Source organism: Panulirus ornatus, chromosome 17, assembly GCF_036320965.1.
Source record: "Panulirus ornatus isolate Po-2019 chromosome 17, ASM3632096v1, whole genome shotgun sequence".
Taxonomy (NCBI): domain Eukaryota; kingdom Metazoa; phylum Arthropoda; class Malacostraca; order Decapoda; family Palinuridae; genus Panulirus; species Panulirus ornatus.
This window is the reverse complement of record NC_092240.1, coordinates 49,527,580-49,545,099: the sequence shown is the minus strand read 5'-3', so window position 1 is coordinate 49,545,099 and position 17,520 is coordinate 49,527,580. Positions and strand designations below refer to the sequence as shown.

Sequence of the window (17,520 nt, the reverse complement as noted above, 5' to 3'; positions counted from 1 at the left end):
AAATCCTCCCCTCCCATTTGTTGATTTCCCAAAAGAAGGAACGGAGAGGTGGGCCAAGTGAGGATATTCCCTCTAAGGCGCAGTCCTCTATTCTTAACGCTACCTCGCTAATGCGGGAAATGGTGAATATGTATGAAAAAACAAACTTGCAGGTATTTGGGCAGTATGTTGCAAAACTATGGAATTATATTGTAATATTACCCCTGTTAGTTTGAAGCAGCTAATGTCTCACAAGAACTTTTTTTTTTCTTTTACAGGTTGCAAGCAAAGGTGATCGGTCAAGGATGATGCATGGAAGAGAAAAGCGAGGCTATCCTGGGGCGCCTAATGCCTGTATCTTCCTGTAGAGGTGGTGGAGTGTCCCCATACACACGTGTCCTTCACCGTGAGGCCTCTCTGGCTATGGTTTGGACTGATATGTTATCATCAAGATGGGTTGGGTTAGGAAGTTTAGCACTTCTTGTTTCATGTCCTGGACACACTTCGTAAAACCCTCCTCTGCTTCCTCCTCCTCCTATTTCTTATTAATGTTATTGCCACTTTTTTGATACTTTTATAGCTGATAGTTCATTCTATTATTTGTACATTTAGGTTTCTCTGATTCACATTATGTATATGGCCTACAAGGTTGTAATCTAGTTCATATATATACTTGACCTCTGTTTCTCGGATTAGGGAGGTAGCACCAGGAACAGATGAAGAAAGGCCACATCTGCTCACATCCATTCTCAAGCTGTCATTTGTAATGCACCATGACCAAAACTTCCTATTCACATCCAGACCCCACACCTTTCCATGGTTTGCCCCAGACGCTTCACATGCTCTGTTTCAGTCCATTGACAGCATGTCGACCCCAGTATACCATATCGTTCCAGTTCATTTTATCCTCTGCATGCCTTTCATCCTCTGGCATGTTCAGGCCCTAGTTGCTCAAAATCTTTTTCACTCCATCTCCACTTTGGTCTTTCCGTTCTCCTTGTTCCTTCCATTTCTTACAAATATATCCTCATTGTCAGTCTTTCCTCACATTCTTTCCATATGCTCAAACCATTTCAGCACACAGCATCCCCTTTTTATTACCACACCTCTCTTACCCTTTCATTACTCAGTTGATAAAACCACCTGACACTGCGTATTATCCTCAAATATTTCATTTCCAACACATCCACCCTTCTCAGCACAGCCTTATCTATAGCCCATGCCTCTAATCCATATGATAATCTGGGAGTCTTATTTCTTTAGATGTACCCATTTTTGCCCTCCCAGATAGCATTCTTTCTCTTTCTTCAGCACTCCCAAAATCTTCACCTCCTCCCTGCTCAGTTACTCCTGCTTTTATGGCTCCATTCGGTGCCATGTCAGCTCCCAGATGTCAAAAACCACTTCCTCCAAATTTTCTCCATTCAGACTCGCACCCCAACTAACCTGTCCTTCAACCTTGCTAAACCTAATACCCTTGCTTTTATTCGCATTCACTCATGAATTTCTTTCATGTTCTTCCAAACTTAGTCGCCGACTTCTGCAATTTCTCACTCGTATCAGCCACCAGTGCTGTAACATCAGCAAACGACCGACTCACTTCCCAGGCCCTTTCATCCCCAACAGACTGCATACTTGCCCTTCTCTCCAAAATCTAGCAGTTACCTCCCTAACCACCCCATCCATAAACAAATTGGACAACCATGGGGACTTCACACACACCTGCTGCCAACAAACCTTCACTTGGAACCATTCTCTCTCCTCTCTTCTTGTACACAAGCTGTAAACCCTTAATAAAAAAGCTTTCAATGATTCTAGCAGCTTTCCTCCCACACCTTATATTCTTAAGACCTTCCACAAATTATTTCTGTCAACCTTGTCATATGCTCTCTCTGGATCCATAACTGCTGCATACAAATCAATCTTTTTTCTAAGTATTTCTCACACATTCTTAAAGCAAATGTGTGATCCGCACATCCTCTACCACTCCGGAAACCACACCACTCCTCCCCTATCTAATGCTCTTTACATGCCCATACTACTTACCTGGTATATTCAACAAACTTATAACTGTGTACCCCACTGTACATGGCACTATACATACATCCATATATACATTGAAAATTCACATTCACCCCCCTTTCTTCATAAATTTAAATGCAATACGATCCACTCCATCTGCCTTACCACATTCATCCTACATCTGCCAATGTCATCCAGCACATATAACAACCCTTCAAAATACTCACTCCATCTCCTGAGTCCACCACTGCCTGTTATCACATTCCTTTTTAGCCCCTTTCACTGATGTTCAGATATGTTCTCTCTTACACATTCTTTTACCTGCTTGCAAGCGGGTTGCAAGCGAAGGTGATCAGGTCAAGGATGATGCATGGAAGAGGAAATCAAGGCTATCCTGGGGTGCCTAATGCCTGTATCTTCTTGTAGAGGGGTGGAGTGTCCCCATACACACCTGTCCTTCACCGTGAGGCCCTCTCTGGCTATGGTTTGGACTGATATGTTATCATCAAGATGGGTTGGGTTAGGAAGTTTAGCACTTCTTGTTTCATGTCCTGGACACACTTCTTAAAACCCTCCTCTGCTTCCTCCTCCTCCTATTTCTTATTAATGTTATTGCCACTTTTTTGATACTTTTATAGCTGGTAGTTCATTCTATTATTTGTACATTTAGGTTTCTCTGATTCACATTATATATATGGCCTACAAGGTTGTAATCTAGTTCATATATATACTTGACCTCTGTTTCTCGGATTAGGGAGGTAGCACCAGGAACAGATGAAGAAAGGCCACATCCACTCACATCCATTCTCTAGCTGTCATTTGTAATGCACTAAGACCACAACTTCCTATTCACATCCAGACCCCACACCTTTCCATGGTTTGCCCCAGACGCTTCACATGCTCTGTTTCAGTCCTTTGATAGCATGTCGACCCCAGTATACCATATCGTTCCAGTTCATTTTATCCTCTGCATGCCTTTCATCCTCTGGCATGTTCAGGCCCTAGTTGCTCAAAATCTTTTTCACTCCATCTCCACTTTGGTCTTCCCGTTCTCCTTGTTCCTTCCATTTCTGACAAATATATCCTCATTGTCAGTCTTTCCTCACATTCTTTCCATATGCTCAAACCATTTCAGCACACAGCATGCCCTTTTTATTACCACACCTCTCTTACCCTTTCATTACTCACTTGATAAAACCACCTGACACTGCGTATTATCCTCAAATATTTCATTTCCAACACATCCACCCTTCTCAGCACAGCCTTATCTATAGCCCATGCCTCTAATCCATATGATATTCTGGGAGTATTATTTCTTTAGACATACCCATTTTTGCCCTCCCAGATAGCATTCTTTCTCTTTCTTCAGCACTCCCAAAATCTTCACCTCCTCCCTGCTCAGTTACTCCTGCTTTTATGGCTCCATTGGGTGCCATATCAGCTCCCAGATGTCAAAAACCACTTCCTCCAAATTTTCTCCATTCAGACTCGCACCCCAACTAACCTGTCCTTCAACCCTGCTAAACCTAATACCCTTGCTTTTATTCGCATTCACTCATGAATTTCTTTCATGTTCTTCCAAACTTAGTTGCCGACTTCTGCAATTTCTCACTTGTATCAGCCACCAGTGCTGTAACATCAGCAAACGACCGACTCACTTCCCAGGCCCTTTCATCCCCAACAGACTGCATACTTGCCCTTCTCTCCAAAATCTAGCAGTTACCTCCCTAACCACCCCATCCATAAACAAATTGGAAAACCATGGGGACTTCACACACACCTGCTGCAAACAAACCTTCACTTGGAACCATTCTCTCTCCTCTCTTCTTGTACACAAGCTGTAAACCCTTAATAAAAAAGCTTTCAATGATTCTAGCAGCTTTCCTCCCACACCTTATATTCTTAAGACCTTCCACAAATTATTTCTGTCAACCTTTTCATATGCTCTCTCTGGATCCATAACTGCTGCATACAAATCAGTCTTTTTTCTAAGTATTTCTCACACACATTCTTAAAGCAAATGTGTGATCCGCACATCCTCTACCACTCCGGAAACCACACCACTCCTCCCCTATCTAATGCTCTTTACATGCCCATACTACTTACCTGGTGTACTCAACAAACTTATAACTGTGTACCCCACTTGCCTTTATACAGTGGCACTATACATACATCCATATATACATTGAAAATTCACATTCACCCCCTTTCTTCATATATTCAAATGCAATACGATCCACTCCATCTGCCTTACCACATTCCATCCTACATCTGCCAATGTCATCCAGCACATATAACAACCCTTTAAAATACTCACTCCATCTCCTGAGTCCACCACTGCCTGTTATCACATTTCTTTTTAGCCCCTTTCACTGATGTTCGGATATGTTCTCATCTTACACATTCTTTTACCTGCTTGCAAGCGGGTTGCAAGCGAAGGTGATCAGGTCAAGGATGATGCATGGAAGAGGAAATCAAGGCTATCCTGGGGTGCTTAATGCCTGTATCTTCTTGTAGAGGTGGTGGAGTGTCCCCATACACACCTGTCCTTCACCGTGAGGCCCTCTCTGGCTATGGTTTGGACTGATATGTTATCATCAAGATGGGTTGGGTTAGGAAGTTTAGCACTTCTTGTTTCATGTCCTGGACACACTTCTTAAAACCCTCCTCCACCTCCTCCTCCTCCTATTTCTTATTAATGTTATTGCCACTTTTTTGATACTTTTATAGCTGGTAGTTCATTCTATTATTTGTACATTTAGGTTTCTCTGATTCACATTATATATATGGCCTACAAGGTTGTAATCTAGTTCATATATATACTTGACCTCTGTTTCTCGGATTAGGGAGGTAGCACCAGGAACAGATGAAGAAAGGCCACATCCGCTCACATCCATTCTCAAGCTGTCATTTGTAATGCACCATGACCACAACTTCCTATTCACATCCAGACCGCACACCTTTCCATGGTTTGCCCCAGACGCTTCACATGCTCTGTTTCAGTCCATTGACAGCATGTCAACCCCAGTATACCATATCGTTCCAGTTCATTTTATCCTCTGCATGCCTTTCATCCTCTGGCATGTTCTGGCCCTAGTTACTCAAAAATCTTTTTCACTCCATCTCCACTTTGGTCTTCCCGTTCTCCTTGTTCCTTCCATTTCTGACAAATATATCCTCATAGTCAGTCTTTCCTCACACTCTTTCCATATGCTCAAACCATTTCAGCACACAGCACACCCTTTTTATTACCACACCTCTCTTACCCTTTCATTACTCACTTGATAAAACCACCTGACACTACGTATTATCCTCAAATATTTCATTTCCAACACATCCACCCTTCTCAGCACAGCCTTATGTATAGTCCATGCCTCTAATCCATATGATATTCTGAGAGTATTATTTCTTTAGACATACCCATTTTTGCCCTCCCAGATAGCATTCTTTCTCTTTCTTCAGCACTCCCAAAATCTTCACCTCCTCCCTGCTCATTTACTCCAGCTTTTGTGGCTTCATTGGGTGCCATATCAGCTCCCAGATGTCAAAAACACTTCACTTCCTCCATTTTTTCTCCATTCAAACTCGCACCCCAACTAACCTGTCCTTCAACCCTGCTAAACCTAATACCCTTGCTTTTATTCGCATTCACTCCTGACTTTTTTTCATGTTCTTCCAAACTTAGACGCCAACTTCTGCAATTTCTCACTTGTATCAGCCACCAGTGCTGTAACATTAGCAAACGAGCGACTCACTTCCCAGGCCCTTTCATCCCCAACAGACTGCATACTTGCCCTTCTCTCCAAAATCTAGCAGTTACCTCCCTAACCACCCCATCCATAAACAAATTGGACAACCATGGGGACTTCACACACACCTGCTGCCGACAAACCTTCACGTGGAACCATTCTCTCTCCTCTCTTTTTTGTACACAAGCTTTAAACCCTTAATAAAAAGCTTTCAATGATTCTAGCAGCTTTTCTCCCACACCTTATATTCTTAAGACCTTCCACAAATTATTTCTGTCAACCTTTTCATATGCTCTCTCTGGATCCATAACTGCTGCATACAAATCATTCTTTTTTCTAAGTATTTCTCACACACATTCTTAAAGCAAATGTGTGATCCGCACATCCTCTACCACTCCGGAAACCACACCGCTCCTCCCCTATCTAATGCTCTTTACATGCCCATACTACTTACCTGGTGTACTCAACAAACTTATACCTGTGTACCCCACTGTACATGGCATTATACATGCATCCATATATACATTGAAAATTCACATTCACCCCCCTTTCTTCATAAATTTAAATGCAATACGATCCACTCCATCCGCCTTACCACATTTCATCCTACATCTGCCAATGTCATCCAGCACATATAACAACCCTTTAAAATACTCACTCCATCTCCTGAGTCCACCACTGCCTGTTATCACATTTCTTTTTAGCCCCTTTCACTGATGTTCAGATCTGTTCTCATCTTACACATTCTTTTACCTGCTTCCAAAACATCTCATTCTACCTAAAGTTTACTGATACTCGCTCACCCCAACTCTTATTTGCCCTCTTTTTCAATCTCTTCACCTTCTTGACCTTCTGCCTCTTTCTCCCATACATCCCCCAATCATTTGCATGCCTCTCTTTTCTCTTTCACTAGCAATATTACTTCACCACACCATTCACTACCCTTTCTCATCTGCCCACCTCCCAATAATCCAGTAATGCCTGCCGACCATCTCTCCTATTCCTAATCACTACTTTTTTTTTCAGCAGACAAGTCCACAAGCTCTTCAACATTTCCTTTCATAACAACATACCCCATACCCTCCAGGTATACCCTCAGCTGCCACATTGCTCACCTTCGCATTTAAATCACCCATTACTAATAATACCCGGTTTCTTAATCAAAGCTGTTGACACACTCACTCAACTGCTCCCAAGACATTTGCCTCATGATCTTACTTCACCTGGCCAGGTGTATAAGTGCTAATAATCACCCATCTCTTGCCCTCCTTTCAGTTTTACCCGCATCCATCTAGAATTTACCTCCTTACACTATCACACATTCCCACAGCTGCTTCAGGAGTAGTGCTTCCCTAGCTCTTGTCCTCTCACTAACCCCTGACTTTAATCTTACATTTCCAAACCATTCTTCCCCTTTACCCTTGAGCTTTGTTTTACTCAGAACCAGAAAATCCAGGTTTCTTTTCTCAAATGTACTATGTTTCTCTCCTCTTTTCTCATCTTGGTTACATCCACACACATTTAGACACCCCAGCCTGAGCTAACGAGGTCTTGCCCTTAGCGGGACGATAGAGGTTGTGCCCCTAGCAGGACGATAGAGGTCATGCCCTTAGCGGGACGATAGACGTCGTGTCCTTAGGGGAAAATAGGGCCGTGCACTAAGCAGGATGGTGGCCCTTTTGGGACAGGTTAGGCAGCTGAATTTGTTTGCTCAGGATTCTTTTTCTTGTCCAAAACTGGTGCCAGCAAGTGTTCTGAGGACATTTCATTTGTAATAGTGTTTGTGTTGATGTTCGTGGGTTGTAGAGAGAATGTCGTAGTTACATGTCATGTGTATTCCCCAATACAGTTGATTATTCAGGGTGATAGTAAGGCACAGGTTGGACTTGTGTCTCTCGGGTTAATAGGGTCATGGTGAATTTCTATCAAAATTTTGACATTCTGTTTTGAGTGAACCAGTGCTTTAATTGCATGTTACTAGAGTAGCATCAGGGAGCAGTCATGATTGAGAAGACCTGTGCGTATGAGAGAACTTAAGCACTGTGGTTTGTGTGCGATAACAGGTCATGCAGGTATAGATTGAAGTGGACTGGAGAAGGAACTGCTTCCACAGAGCTTTCATCATAGAGCTTGATAATTTGTAGGTCGAGCCTTTGTGAATGAATCTGGCCTGGCAGCCAGCTTTGATAACCATATTTTATTTTTGTATAGGGTGGTAGTGAAGTGTATCTTGAGTAAGGAGGATGTCGGAGACTTTATAAAGTGTCGTATCAAAGTGTATCTAGAGTAAGGATGTTTTGGGGGACTGTGGCAAATACTCTCTTGGTATCTCGTCAATAGCACTGGGTAGGAGGTTGGTTGTGGTTGGCTGAAGCCATCCAGGATGTGTTGTGTGAGGTTTATTTGCAATGTGACAATCCATGAAGTGCTATGTGCATGTGAGTGGGACATTCTGGTTAACTGTTATAAATCATTATGTACACAATAAATATTTGACTGTGAGAGTTTTCCATCCCACTTTGTGAGAAATAAGAAATTTTCTTTCGACAAATAATAAAATTTGAACATAATGAAGGAAAGATATCTAAAACAATAATATTAGAGAACACTATATTTTTTATATGAAACATATTTACACTTAGAGAAATCAGAAACATTCATAAAAAAGGTTACATTATAAGGCAAAACTTGCGTTTTAACAATTGTAAGATTAACCAATAGAATTTAGTTTGCACTGGTAATAATACATTGGATTCATGCAGCCAGTGCTAGAATATAGATATATATATATTTCCTCTTGTATTTGTTCATTTAAATAAAGTCCTCTAAAAAAATATGATACCTAAACAGTATAAAAAGATAGTTTCCTATATTTCAAACATCAGGGAGGTATTCAGGTCAGAGATATTAACAGTTGCACATCCAGTTCACTCAAACTTTATATTCGTACACTGATTACAGTACTTCGAGACACTGTTTTGTACATGGTAAAAACTATATTCACACAAGACTTAGTTTCTTTGCTAATTCCACGTATAGTTTTGGTCCGACTGCATTTTATTAGGACATAATTAAAACTACTGTATAGCTCGGATAATCCGTACCTGTTTACAGGACAATTACATATTACTCCACCCACGTATGTATATATATATGGTGTTTGGGTAACCTTTCCACCTGTATATTTATGAACTGATATCTCCTACCACAATTCCAAGGCTAATTTATGGTTTGGAGGTATGTGGATGCTGAATGCCACTATAGGTCATACTTGCTCACTTTCCTTCCAGGCATGAAAGTTTGTGTGAGAAGTTCTAGCCACTGCCAAAAGTTCTTTACTTGATATATGTAAATATCCTTACAGATGTTATAGAGTACATGTACATATAGTGATTATAGCAAAATAAATAAAATACTAGAATAATCATCATGCCATCAATAAACGATAGAAAAAAATATGTTAAGCCGTAGCAACACTTAGCTGTTATCAATAATACTGATGGTACAATCGCTTATCCACAGACTTTACAATGCTAAATTTACCTTTAAATTGCTCATTTCTCATTTGTACGGATATTTGTTTGTCATACAATTTGAAAAAAGGAGTGGACATAAAAAACTACCTGAGAGTTTAATAACGGTGAATTAACTTTTACCACACATCCGTTAGCAAAGTGTGAATCAATTAGGTTTTACAGTAATAAAAATGTTTTATTGTGAAACTGTCTGAAGTAGTGTCCTTAATCAAACACAGCTGTAATCTCACCTCAGAAATCAAATATATTAAGTGAAATATGTAAATATATAGATTTACTACTTATGAATACTGGATTCACATCAAAAGTTTAGCATTAAATAAATGTTGGCGTTATTTCTCCGCCAGATTTTTATTGCTAGATATTAAGAACTCGACATGGTATAACCTTAAAATTTAACATATATCTATAGATGCCTATTAGTTATATACAGGCATTGTGTATACATGAGTAATAAAACTGGAAAAATTAATTTTTAATTTGAAAATCATTTCCAGTTTCATATATCAAGAAAAAGAATGAATGAATGCGTCTTACTAAATTAATGTGTTGGACAACAAACCTTACATTATGTGACTGTACACTAGTGACAAATTAAATTTTAAAAAGAAGACTATACCCAACTGGGAATACCTATAGCATTCCCACAAATTTGTTCATTATAGCACAACATGCAACTATAAACATACAAATAAAAAGTAAATGAGAGAGAACGATGCCCTCTTGGCATGCAGATTCTTGTCCTCAGCATATTGACCTACCAACATAATCTTTGCAAGTCACAATAGGTAAACCAAACATGTTAAACATGCACCGTTTCTGCAAAGAAGTACATTGTGCAAACTGCAATTGGGTTTGACACTTTCCTTCAAACTGCAGAATTTCTAAATGCAAAAAATAGGTTTTGAGTCTGGAAAGACTCCTTGCTTTTGAGCCTAATCATATGAATTAGATGCAAAAGCTCCAAGAACTTCAAGCTAAATTTATTTTGATGTGAAATTAAATGGTGATACACATATAAGGTTTCGTGCTTGATTGCCGTTTCCCGTATTAGCAAGGTAATGCCAGAAACAGACAAAGGAAGGCCACATTTGCTCTCTAGCTGTCAAGTGTAATGCATGTTAAAGACTCCCAGCTGATAATACAAACTAACAGTCTGCCTCTACTACTGAGATCACCTTAGAAAGCATTTGTTCGTCGGAAAATGTTCAGGGGCAGCCATGTACTTCAAATGATACTGATATCGGTTCCACTTGCACTTAATAGTGGTGTATACCTCATTATATGTGTGGCCAGCAAGGCAGCTGTTCAAAAGCCCAGGACAGGGAATATGTAGGTAAAGTGGAATGCTATGGATTTGTGCCCATAATTTCATGACTTCAGTAACTGCAGACAAGGATTAATTACTGCAGTTGGTTCCAAACACCAGCATCTGCAGCTATTTTACAAAATTACTTCCTACAACATATCCTTAAACATGGATAAAGTTAGTAGGTTCCTAAATTAGTTACATAGCCTTCATGTTAGACCTGTGGTCTTAAAATGAAATTTTCAAATTTGCAACAGAGTTGGTGGGTCTCGCATGATGACATCTGGGCTTTACTGCGAGCTTTTATTTTCTCTTTTAAGATGTTTGGACTGGGCCATCATCTTACTTGGCACTGTTAGAAGGACTTTAGGTGGTTATGCTATAAGAATATTACCAACTAAAAGCTGCCAATTCTCAAGTCAGGAGAGCAAGATAAAACTATGAGTCACAGGTAGCCGATACACTTGGTGAATACCCTCAAATACTCGTATTTAGCTTCAAAAATTATGTATTACCAGAAGTATATCATGTATGAGGACATTACCTGTGCCTACATACAGCCTGCAAAAATATCTAGGAAAATATGAGGCAACTGACCATTTGCCATTCATTACCAACTCTCAAGGAAGCACTTCACGGTACTGACACTGCACCTGGATGAAAACATCCTATGCAATCACGGCAATTATCGAGTGCAGTCATTATTAATAAGGCAGAATTTCCTTTACAAGTGAGGGTGGCTTCCTGCACTTGTGAGATAGTAGAAATGGATCCTTCCATGATCTGTAACACGATGAACGAAAGCTATTGCTTTCTACCATCATTATTTACATCTAAACAAAGTTAGACAAAAGACTTTGGAATACTTGTATCCTTATTCTTACAGTTAAGCTCTGAAAACTGTATTACACGTATATTAAGTTGATAAAAATATATTGTGATTCCTTGTTTAAGAATCTCTTTAACAATCTATTAAGAATTAATGTTATCCGTAGGAAAAAATGGGTAAAATGCTGCAAAATGAAAGCAACAGTCAGGATTCCTGACTTCTGCTTTTCAGTCTTCATTGTTACTATTAAAAGTAATAGATGCAATGTACGTAAGTGAAAGTAGGTTATACATTAGGACAACAAGTAACATTTTTTTTTAAATGAATGACAGCATGATTCTTTAAAACCTCAACACAAGATTCATGAATATTTTGCTACACACTTCCCAGTACCTTAAAATGTCTTATCAATACATCCATTTTCATAATAGCAATCATATTAAGTTCTATAACCTGGAAGATATTTAATAATCTCTAAAGAGTTGGTTGCACATCTTTTTACCAATGCGAGTTCATCGTACATACAATACTCTTATAACCCTACAATTAAACACTACTATAAAGCTCTCATTTTTGAAGTTATGTACCTCCACATTAGTCTAGTTACTAGCTTCATCCTGTGCGTATGTGATAAAACTGTATTTGTTTGTAAGTAGGGAAATTTTTGTGGTTGAATATGAAAGCACATGCCATTACACATACAAAATGCAAGTGTATAATATCTCAAAATATCCAGTCAATATACCTGAGTGTTAATCTGACAGTCTACATGTCTAAACTGACTGGCTTGTCGTAAACATAAATGATTGCTTGATGGGCTCAAAATTTTACTTGAATCAGTTGCTATGTAGAGAATTGATACTTCCTAGTCATTACATCACAAAGTGTACCCTACTTCCAATATAATAAACATGAGAGAAAAATGGAATGTACATGAAATGAATATACCTATCTTCATATTGATACAATGAAAACCAATTTGAAATGTTAGCACTGCAACAGAACATAAAGAAGGGAGTAAACTAATATCAGACTTGTCCTTATGCATATCATTACCTGTGCAACTGAAAACTAGAGCAATAAGAAAAAAATTAAATTTGCCTAAAGTTGTACTTTAGCATATACTAAAAGTACTCCAATGGGAGCTTTATGGTAAAATAGTAAATAAATTATTTACTACAAGGGAGTGAATATGCCTAATACCACTTACAGAGCAAAGTAGCACCATTATAATGAGATGATCCAACAGGATCAAGCCCTATTTTAAATGTCTAATTACTGCATTACATTTTCTAATACCGACCAATTTTTTGCCATAAACAGATTAAGAACGTGGTCTCAGTTACTACACTTCATGTACAACTGAAATAGGTTTTGGAACCTAGAAATTCATGCCAAAGCAACACCAACAATTCAACCAAATTTTGTTAAAATGTATACATAAAACTCTGGTTGAGGTGCTAATTTATGCCAACCTTTTGGTTTCAGAAGTACAGTCAGACCCGAGTGTGCCTAATTTAGGGACATTGCAAGGTGATCCAAACTGTTTCGCATTTATCATTCCAAAAGAAAAATTGATATATACAAATGTGTTCTGACATGTATTCCATGATGAAAATCAACATTTAGATGTGACAAGTGTGATGATTCTAGAGAAATAATTACTTTTTCACCACTTACGAACATACTAAACAGATGATACTGAACCACAACTTCCTGACTTATGAACTGTAACCTAAGTAGACTACACTAAAATGAACTCGCACATCAAGTCTGGCAAAAGTGAACTTGTTCAAGTTACTGTGAAGAACTGAGAGACAGCATATGGTCTATCCAGCCCATAGACTAACCCAATTGGCTTGCAAGCCTTCCCAGAAGATAGTAAACCACAAATAAACTTTACACAAAGTTGAGTAGCCCACACTTTATCCGTGTATGAATTACTCTAACAGAAGTAAGACAATCACAAGCAGTCCATGCATCAGTGTGGAAGTGTTTTTAACTAAAAGAACTGGTGTGGTGAAATAAACAAAAACACTGGTCCCCAGTCTTTCATCATTTGTCTTATAATACACCAAAATATTTGGAAGTTAATATGAGATAGTCTTGGATGTACTAATTAAGGCCAGAACTTTATAATTAATTATGTAGGCTGTTAACCGACCCAAACTGTCTCTCAACTTTATGACAGGAACTGTTAACACTGGCCTTCCCCTGCTTCCTAAGAAGTGTTGGCTAAGCCAGTCTGTCTAGTCATGATGACAAGCATGCAAGCAATCAGTCTAGGGTCACATCAGGGCATTACCGTAATCTTAATTATTTGCTTATGTAAAATAATAGCACTATTTCTAAACGTAATGTGTTTAACCTAAGATAAAAAAGAAAATAAGGGACATGCATTCTGCAAGTTCAGCTCTTAACACTAATAAAAACAAGCAAATCTGAATGGTTATGACTGATCTGCATGAACACAAAAAACATGGAGGTCCTTTGTTCACTTCTGAGTTACACGTCATATACATTTAAATTTAAAAGCAATATTATGTTACAAGTTTAAAGTACTAATAGTCATTACTCAATATTTTTAACTCACATCCATCTTATACATCCACTGTTTCTCTATCACATATAACCTGCCTTAATCAGGCATTGTGAGGTATGACATAGTTACTGTAAAATTATGAATGGAAAAGTTATTGTTATAACTATTTCTGGTAATATTACCATAGCAGAAAGAAGTCCAAGAACTTGTATAAATATTCTCATTCTAATCAAGATGGATGGACATTAGTAAAGCTCTTCACAGTAATAACTGTCAATTCATCTATCATCTTATCAGAATACGGTATACATTTATAAAAACCCATTTCTCATCAATTTATGTACAGTGAATCATTACCAATACTGTTTCACCATATCACAGCAACAGTATCACCTTCATCTAGCTGTCTGTAATGCTTTACATACTGTTGGTAAATTACATGAAAAAATGAATTGCACTGTCCCTCTGCAGCACTGTCATTATTATGTAAGTATTTGGCTACATGAGGCATAAACCTCAATGTGGTTGATACTGCTCATGGCATTTTTGTTATACAAGCTGCTAGTTACTCATTCACAGGCAACAGAAATATCCAACCCAGTGAGCATTATTTGACACCAATCACGTTTTTAAGATGATAGAAATACGAGTCCATTTCCAAACGAGCCTTAGAAATTCAGTTTTGACTAGAGATGTGGGGCCCACAGCTTTTACTGTTGTAACTAGACACTAAACATCCTATAAACTGAGACATGAAAAAGTCAGCACGCTTAAAAGGACCAGCTACCATTTGTCTGCTAGTTCTGAATCAAGTACACAATTCACAGTTCCAGGCCTCCAGTTACACTGAAGCATTACTACTTCAGACCTCCCTTCTTAATAATCTCTCAGATATAATGTATTCAAAACAGATCAAACGTATAAGGAAGAAGAATACCATGCATCCCTAAAGGTCACTCCTCTCGTAGCTTGGGTATATGTTTCTCTCGGGAGTTCCTTGCATGAGCTGTGGAGAAACTAACTTTGACCTAATCTACTTTAGTGCAATTTTTCAGAGAATAAAAGCCCTGTTATATGTATGCTACAGCATACACAATCACATTGGTATAATGCACTCATGTGCATCATACCAATGCTAGGCATGAGTGGAATCGTCTGCAAGAGGTAACTCTGCAAACAAGAAGTCACCTTCAACAAGGCTTTATCAATGTCATCTGGTGGAAATGAGTATATTATCATCAAGGCCCTTCTAATCCTAGAGAAGCCTACCTTACTGTCAAATTTATGCCAAATGTTAATGACAAATAATCATGATCATCAATAAACTGAAAAGATTATGTGACCATTAAAACGATCACATTACCTAATTTGCTTTGGACAGCATTCCCCCATACAATACACACACACACACAAGGAAAGTATCCTCGTTAAGCTCAAATGAAGAGAGCAATATTCTGACATGATACTTACCTAAAGCAGAAACTGTAGCCTTGCCCTGTTTAGACTTGCCAATCATTTTCCTTTCATTCGCACATATACAACTTGGGTAATGGACTAAAATTTCCACATCAGCACGAACCAGACAAAATCAATAAAACTAAAATCTTTCCTATTATCATTCTAGACAGAGTCTTATTAGCCAAAAAGATGGACCAACATCTGCTAAGGCAGCTTGTTCGGTTCATCGGAAACCCAATCTGCTACTGCCCTTTATGAGCCTCCCTTGGTGTCATGCAAGTGGTCACTGGTATGAGATTATATGAAATCCGACTCAGCAGCTATTTCAGCTATTATGAAAACAACCATTCAAAATTTGTTGACTATACTACTGCTAATATAAAGGAAGAAATAGAGATATCTAATCTGAAATCTGAGTAGGTATGGAGGTCTGCAGTAGCTGTGCTTCCATCTGATAATACATTCAAGTCATGGTTGTGATTTGTACAAATGGTTCATGAGTAGCGTACATCTAGCAGCTTGTAATTTTAGGATAATTTGGTGGTTCCTCCATTCTACTATTCAATCTGTGTAACTCTGACATTCCTGTCAGGAAATCTGTCGTCCTTGAAGACCTCAAAGGTCAAGACATTGGGGCCCCGTGAGTCAAACTCGATTCCAGTACAGCACAAATAAGTAATTACAAATAGTGGTCATTTATCCCCAGACCTAGGAGGATTATGGCTGAATTTTATGCATTTAATGGGTGAAAAAAATATTCCAAACAAATTAACTAATATTCAAGACACTGCTAATTATGTAGCCAATTTAAATATGTCAATGCTAATAATGCTGGCCACATTCCTAAGTGGAATTTTGTTCACACACAGAGCAAATTGCCGAGTGAATTTCTATACAAAAAAAACAAGGAAGTACTGTAAGAGGCAAAAGCACTTTCTCACAAAACTTTACATGGTAGGCTTCAGGTATTTTGAGGATAACAACAGATGAGAAATTATCTTTCTCATCCAGACTTATTCAAGTGCTTTTCATGTCAACGTACGTTAGCCTACACTGCAGTGCGCAAATTACAGTTGTGCGGACAGGTATGGGTTGAGAGATTTGGTACAGAATCTGTGGGAAGGTGAAGTTTAGGTTATGTTACAGAATGACTGAGTTTGAACTAAGGGATGAGAATGGATTACTGAAGGTGTATAAATGAAGATCATAATGTGTGAGTGAGCATAACTGAAGGAAGAGTGTTGCTTGATGAAGAAGAGGAATGTGGGATATCATAATGAATTATTAAGGGTCTAAGGAGGAGTCTGTTTTTGGAGTGATCATTTTACTTAGTGTAGGATGAGGGATACATGAGATAAAGAGGATGATGTACAGCTCATTGTGTTGCAGGATTACCATGAATTTACAGGAAGAAAGAGTGGGATGAGTCTGGATCAAGAGTATAGGGCCAATGTGATTCAGTGAATTTGACTGAGCATGGAATGCACTCTATATCACCTCTCAGTAATCAGTTTCTTCATAAAATATGAAATATAAAAACAGTAAAAGGAATCTATGACAATATATGTTTCAACAAAACAATAAATATAATAAAAACACTATCCCTCGTCACTGTTAAAATATAGCTTTTAATCCCCTGACTGAAATACTTTGCTAGCCTATTTAAGCAAAGCATAGAGTATTACATATATAATCAATACATCCTAACAGCTTACTCCCAGTGTTTGTTTTCCGAAAGTATTTCATGGCTTAAAAAATTATATGTGTGAATATGTGTACACACACAATGTCAATTACATACAACTTCAAATTTTGCATGAATTCAGTATAATCAGTGTATAGTACAAAGCATGGAGTTCATCAGACTGGGTGAAGCTTAGCACAAGGATCACAGCCCTGGCAAGAGATTAGGTGGGTAATGTCCTAGCACACAATAGCCACAGTGGCCATGGTAAGGGTGCCAAACAGAAGACACAGGAGCTGTGCACATGACTGAGCAGGACGGTCTTCTTGCAGCAACTCGGGAAGCACTGTCACAAGTGCTATGTTGAGGAAGCCACCTGCTGTGAATGCCAAGATGTACACTTGAATGCCAC

General features: G+C 38.6%; 2 protein-coding genes across 7 annotated transcripts in view; one reads left to right on the top strand and one right to left on the bottom strand.

The window, feature by feature from the left end:
• The window catches only part of LOC139754726 (uncharacterized), a 21,217-nt gene extending 10,488 nt beyond the window's left edge, over window positions 1-10,729 (top strand). For both annotated transcript variants that reach the window (XM_071672423.1, XM_071672424.1), the window contains exon 3: window positions 258-10,729. In XM_071672423.1, coding sequence (XP_071528524.1) covers window positions 258-288 — 31 coding nt within the window. In that variant the 3' untranslated portion in view covers window positions 289-10,729. The remainder of the gene's footprint in view (window positions 1-257) is intronic.
• LOC139754727 (zinc transporter ZIP13 homolog) overlaps window positions 8,347-17,520 on the bottom strand; it is a 168,242-nt gene continuing 159,068 nt past the window's right edge. For all 5 annotated transcript variants that reach the window (XM_071672430.1, XM_071672429.1, XM_071672427.1 and 2 more), the window contains one exon: window positions 8,347-17,520. In XM_071672430.1, the coding sequence (XP_071528531.1) occupies window positions 17,348-17,520 (173 nt within the window). In that variant the 3' untranslated portion in view covers window positions 8,347-17,347.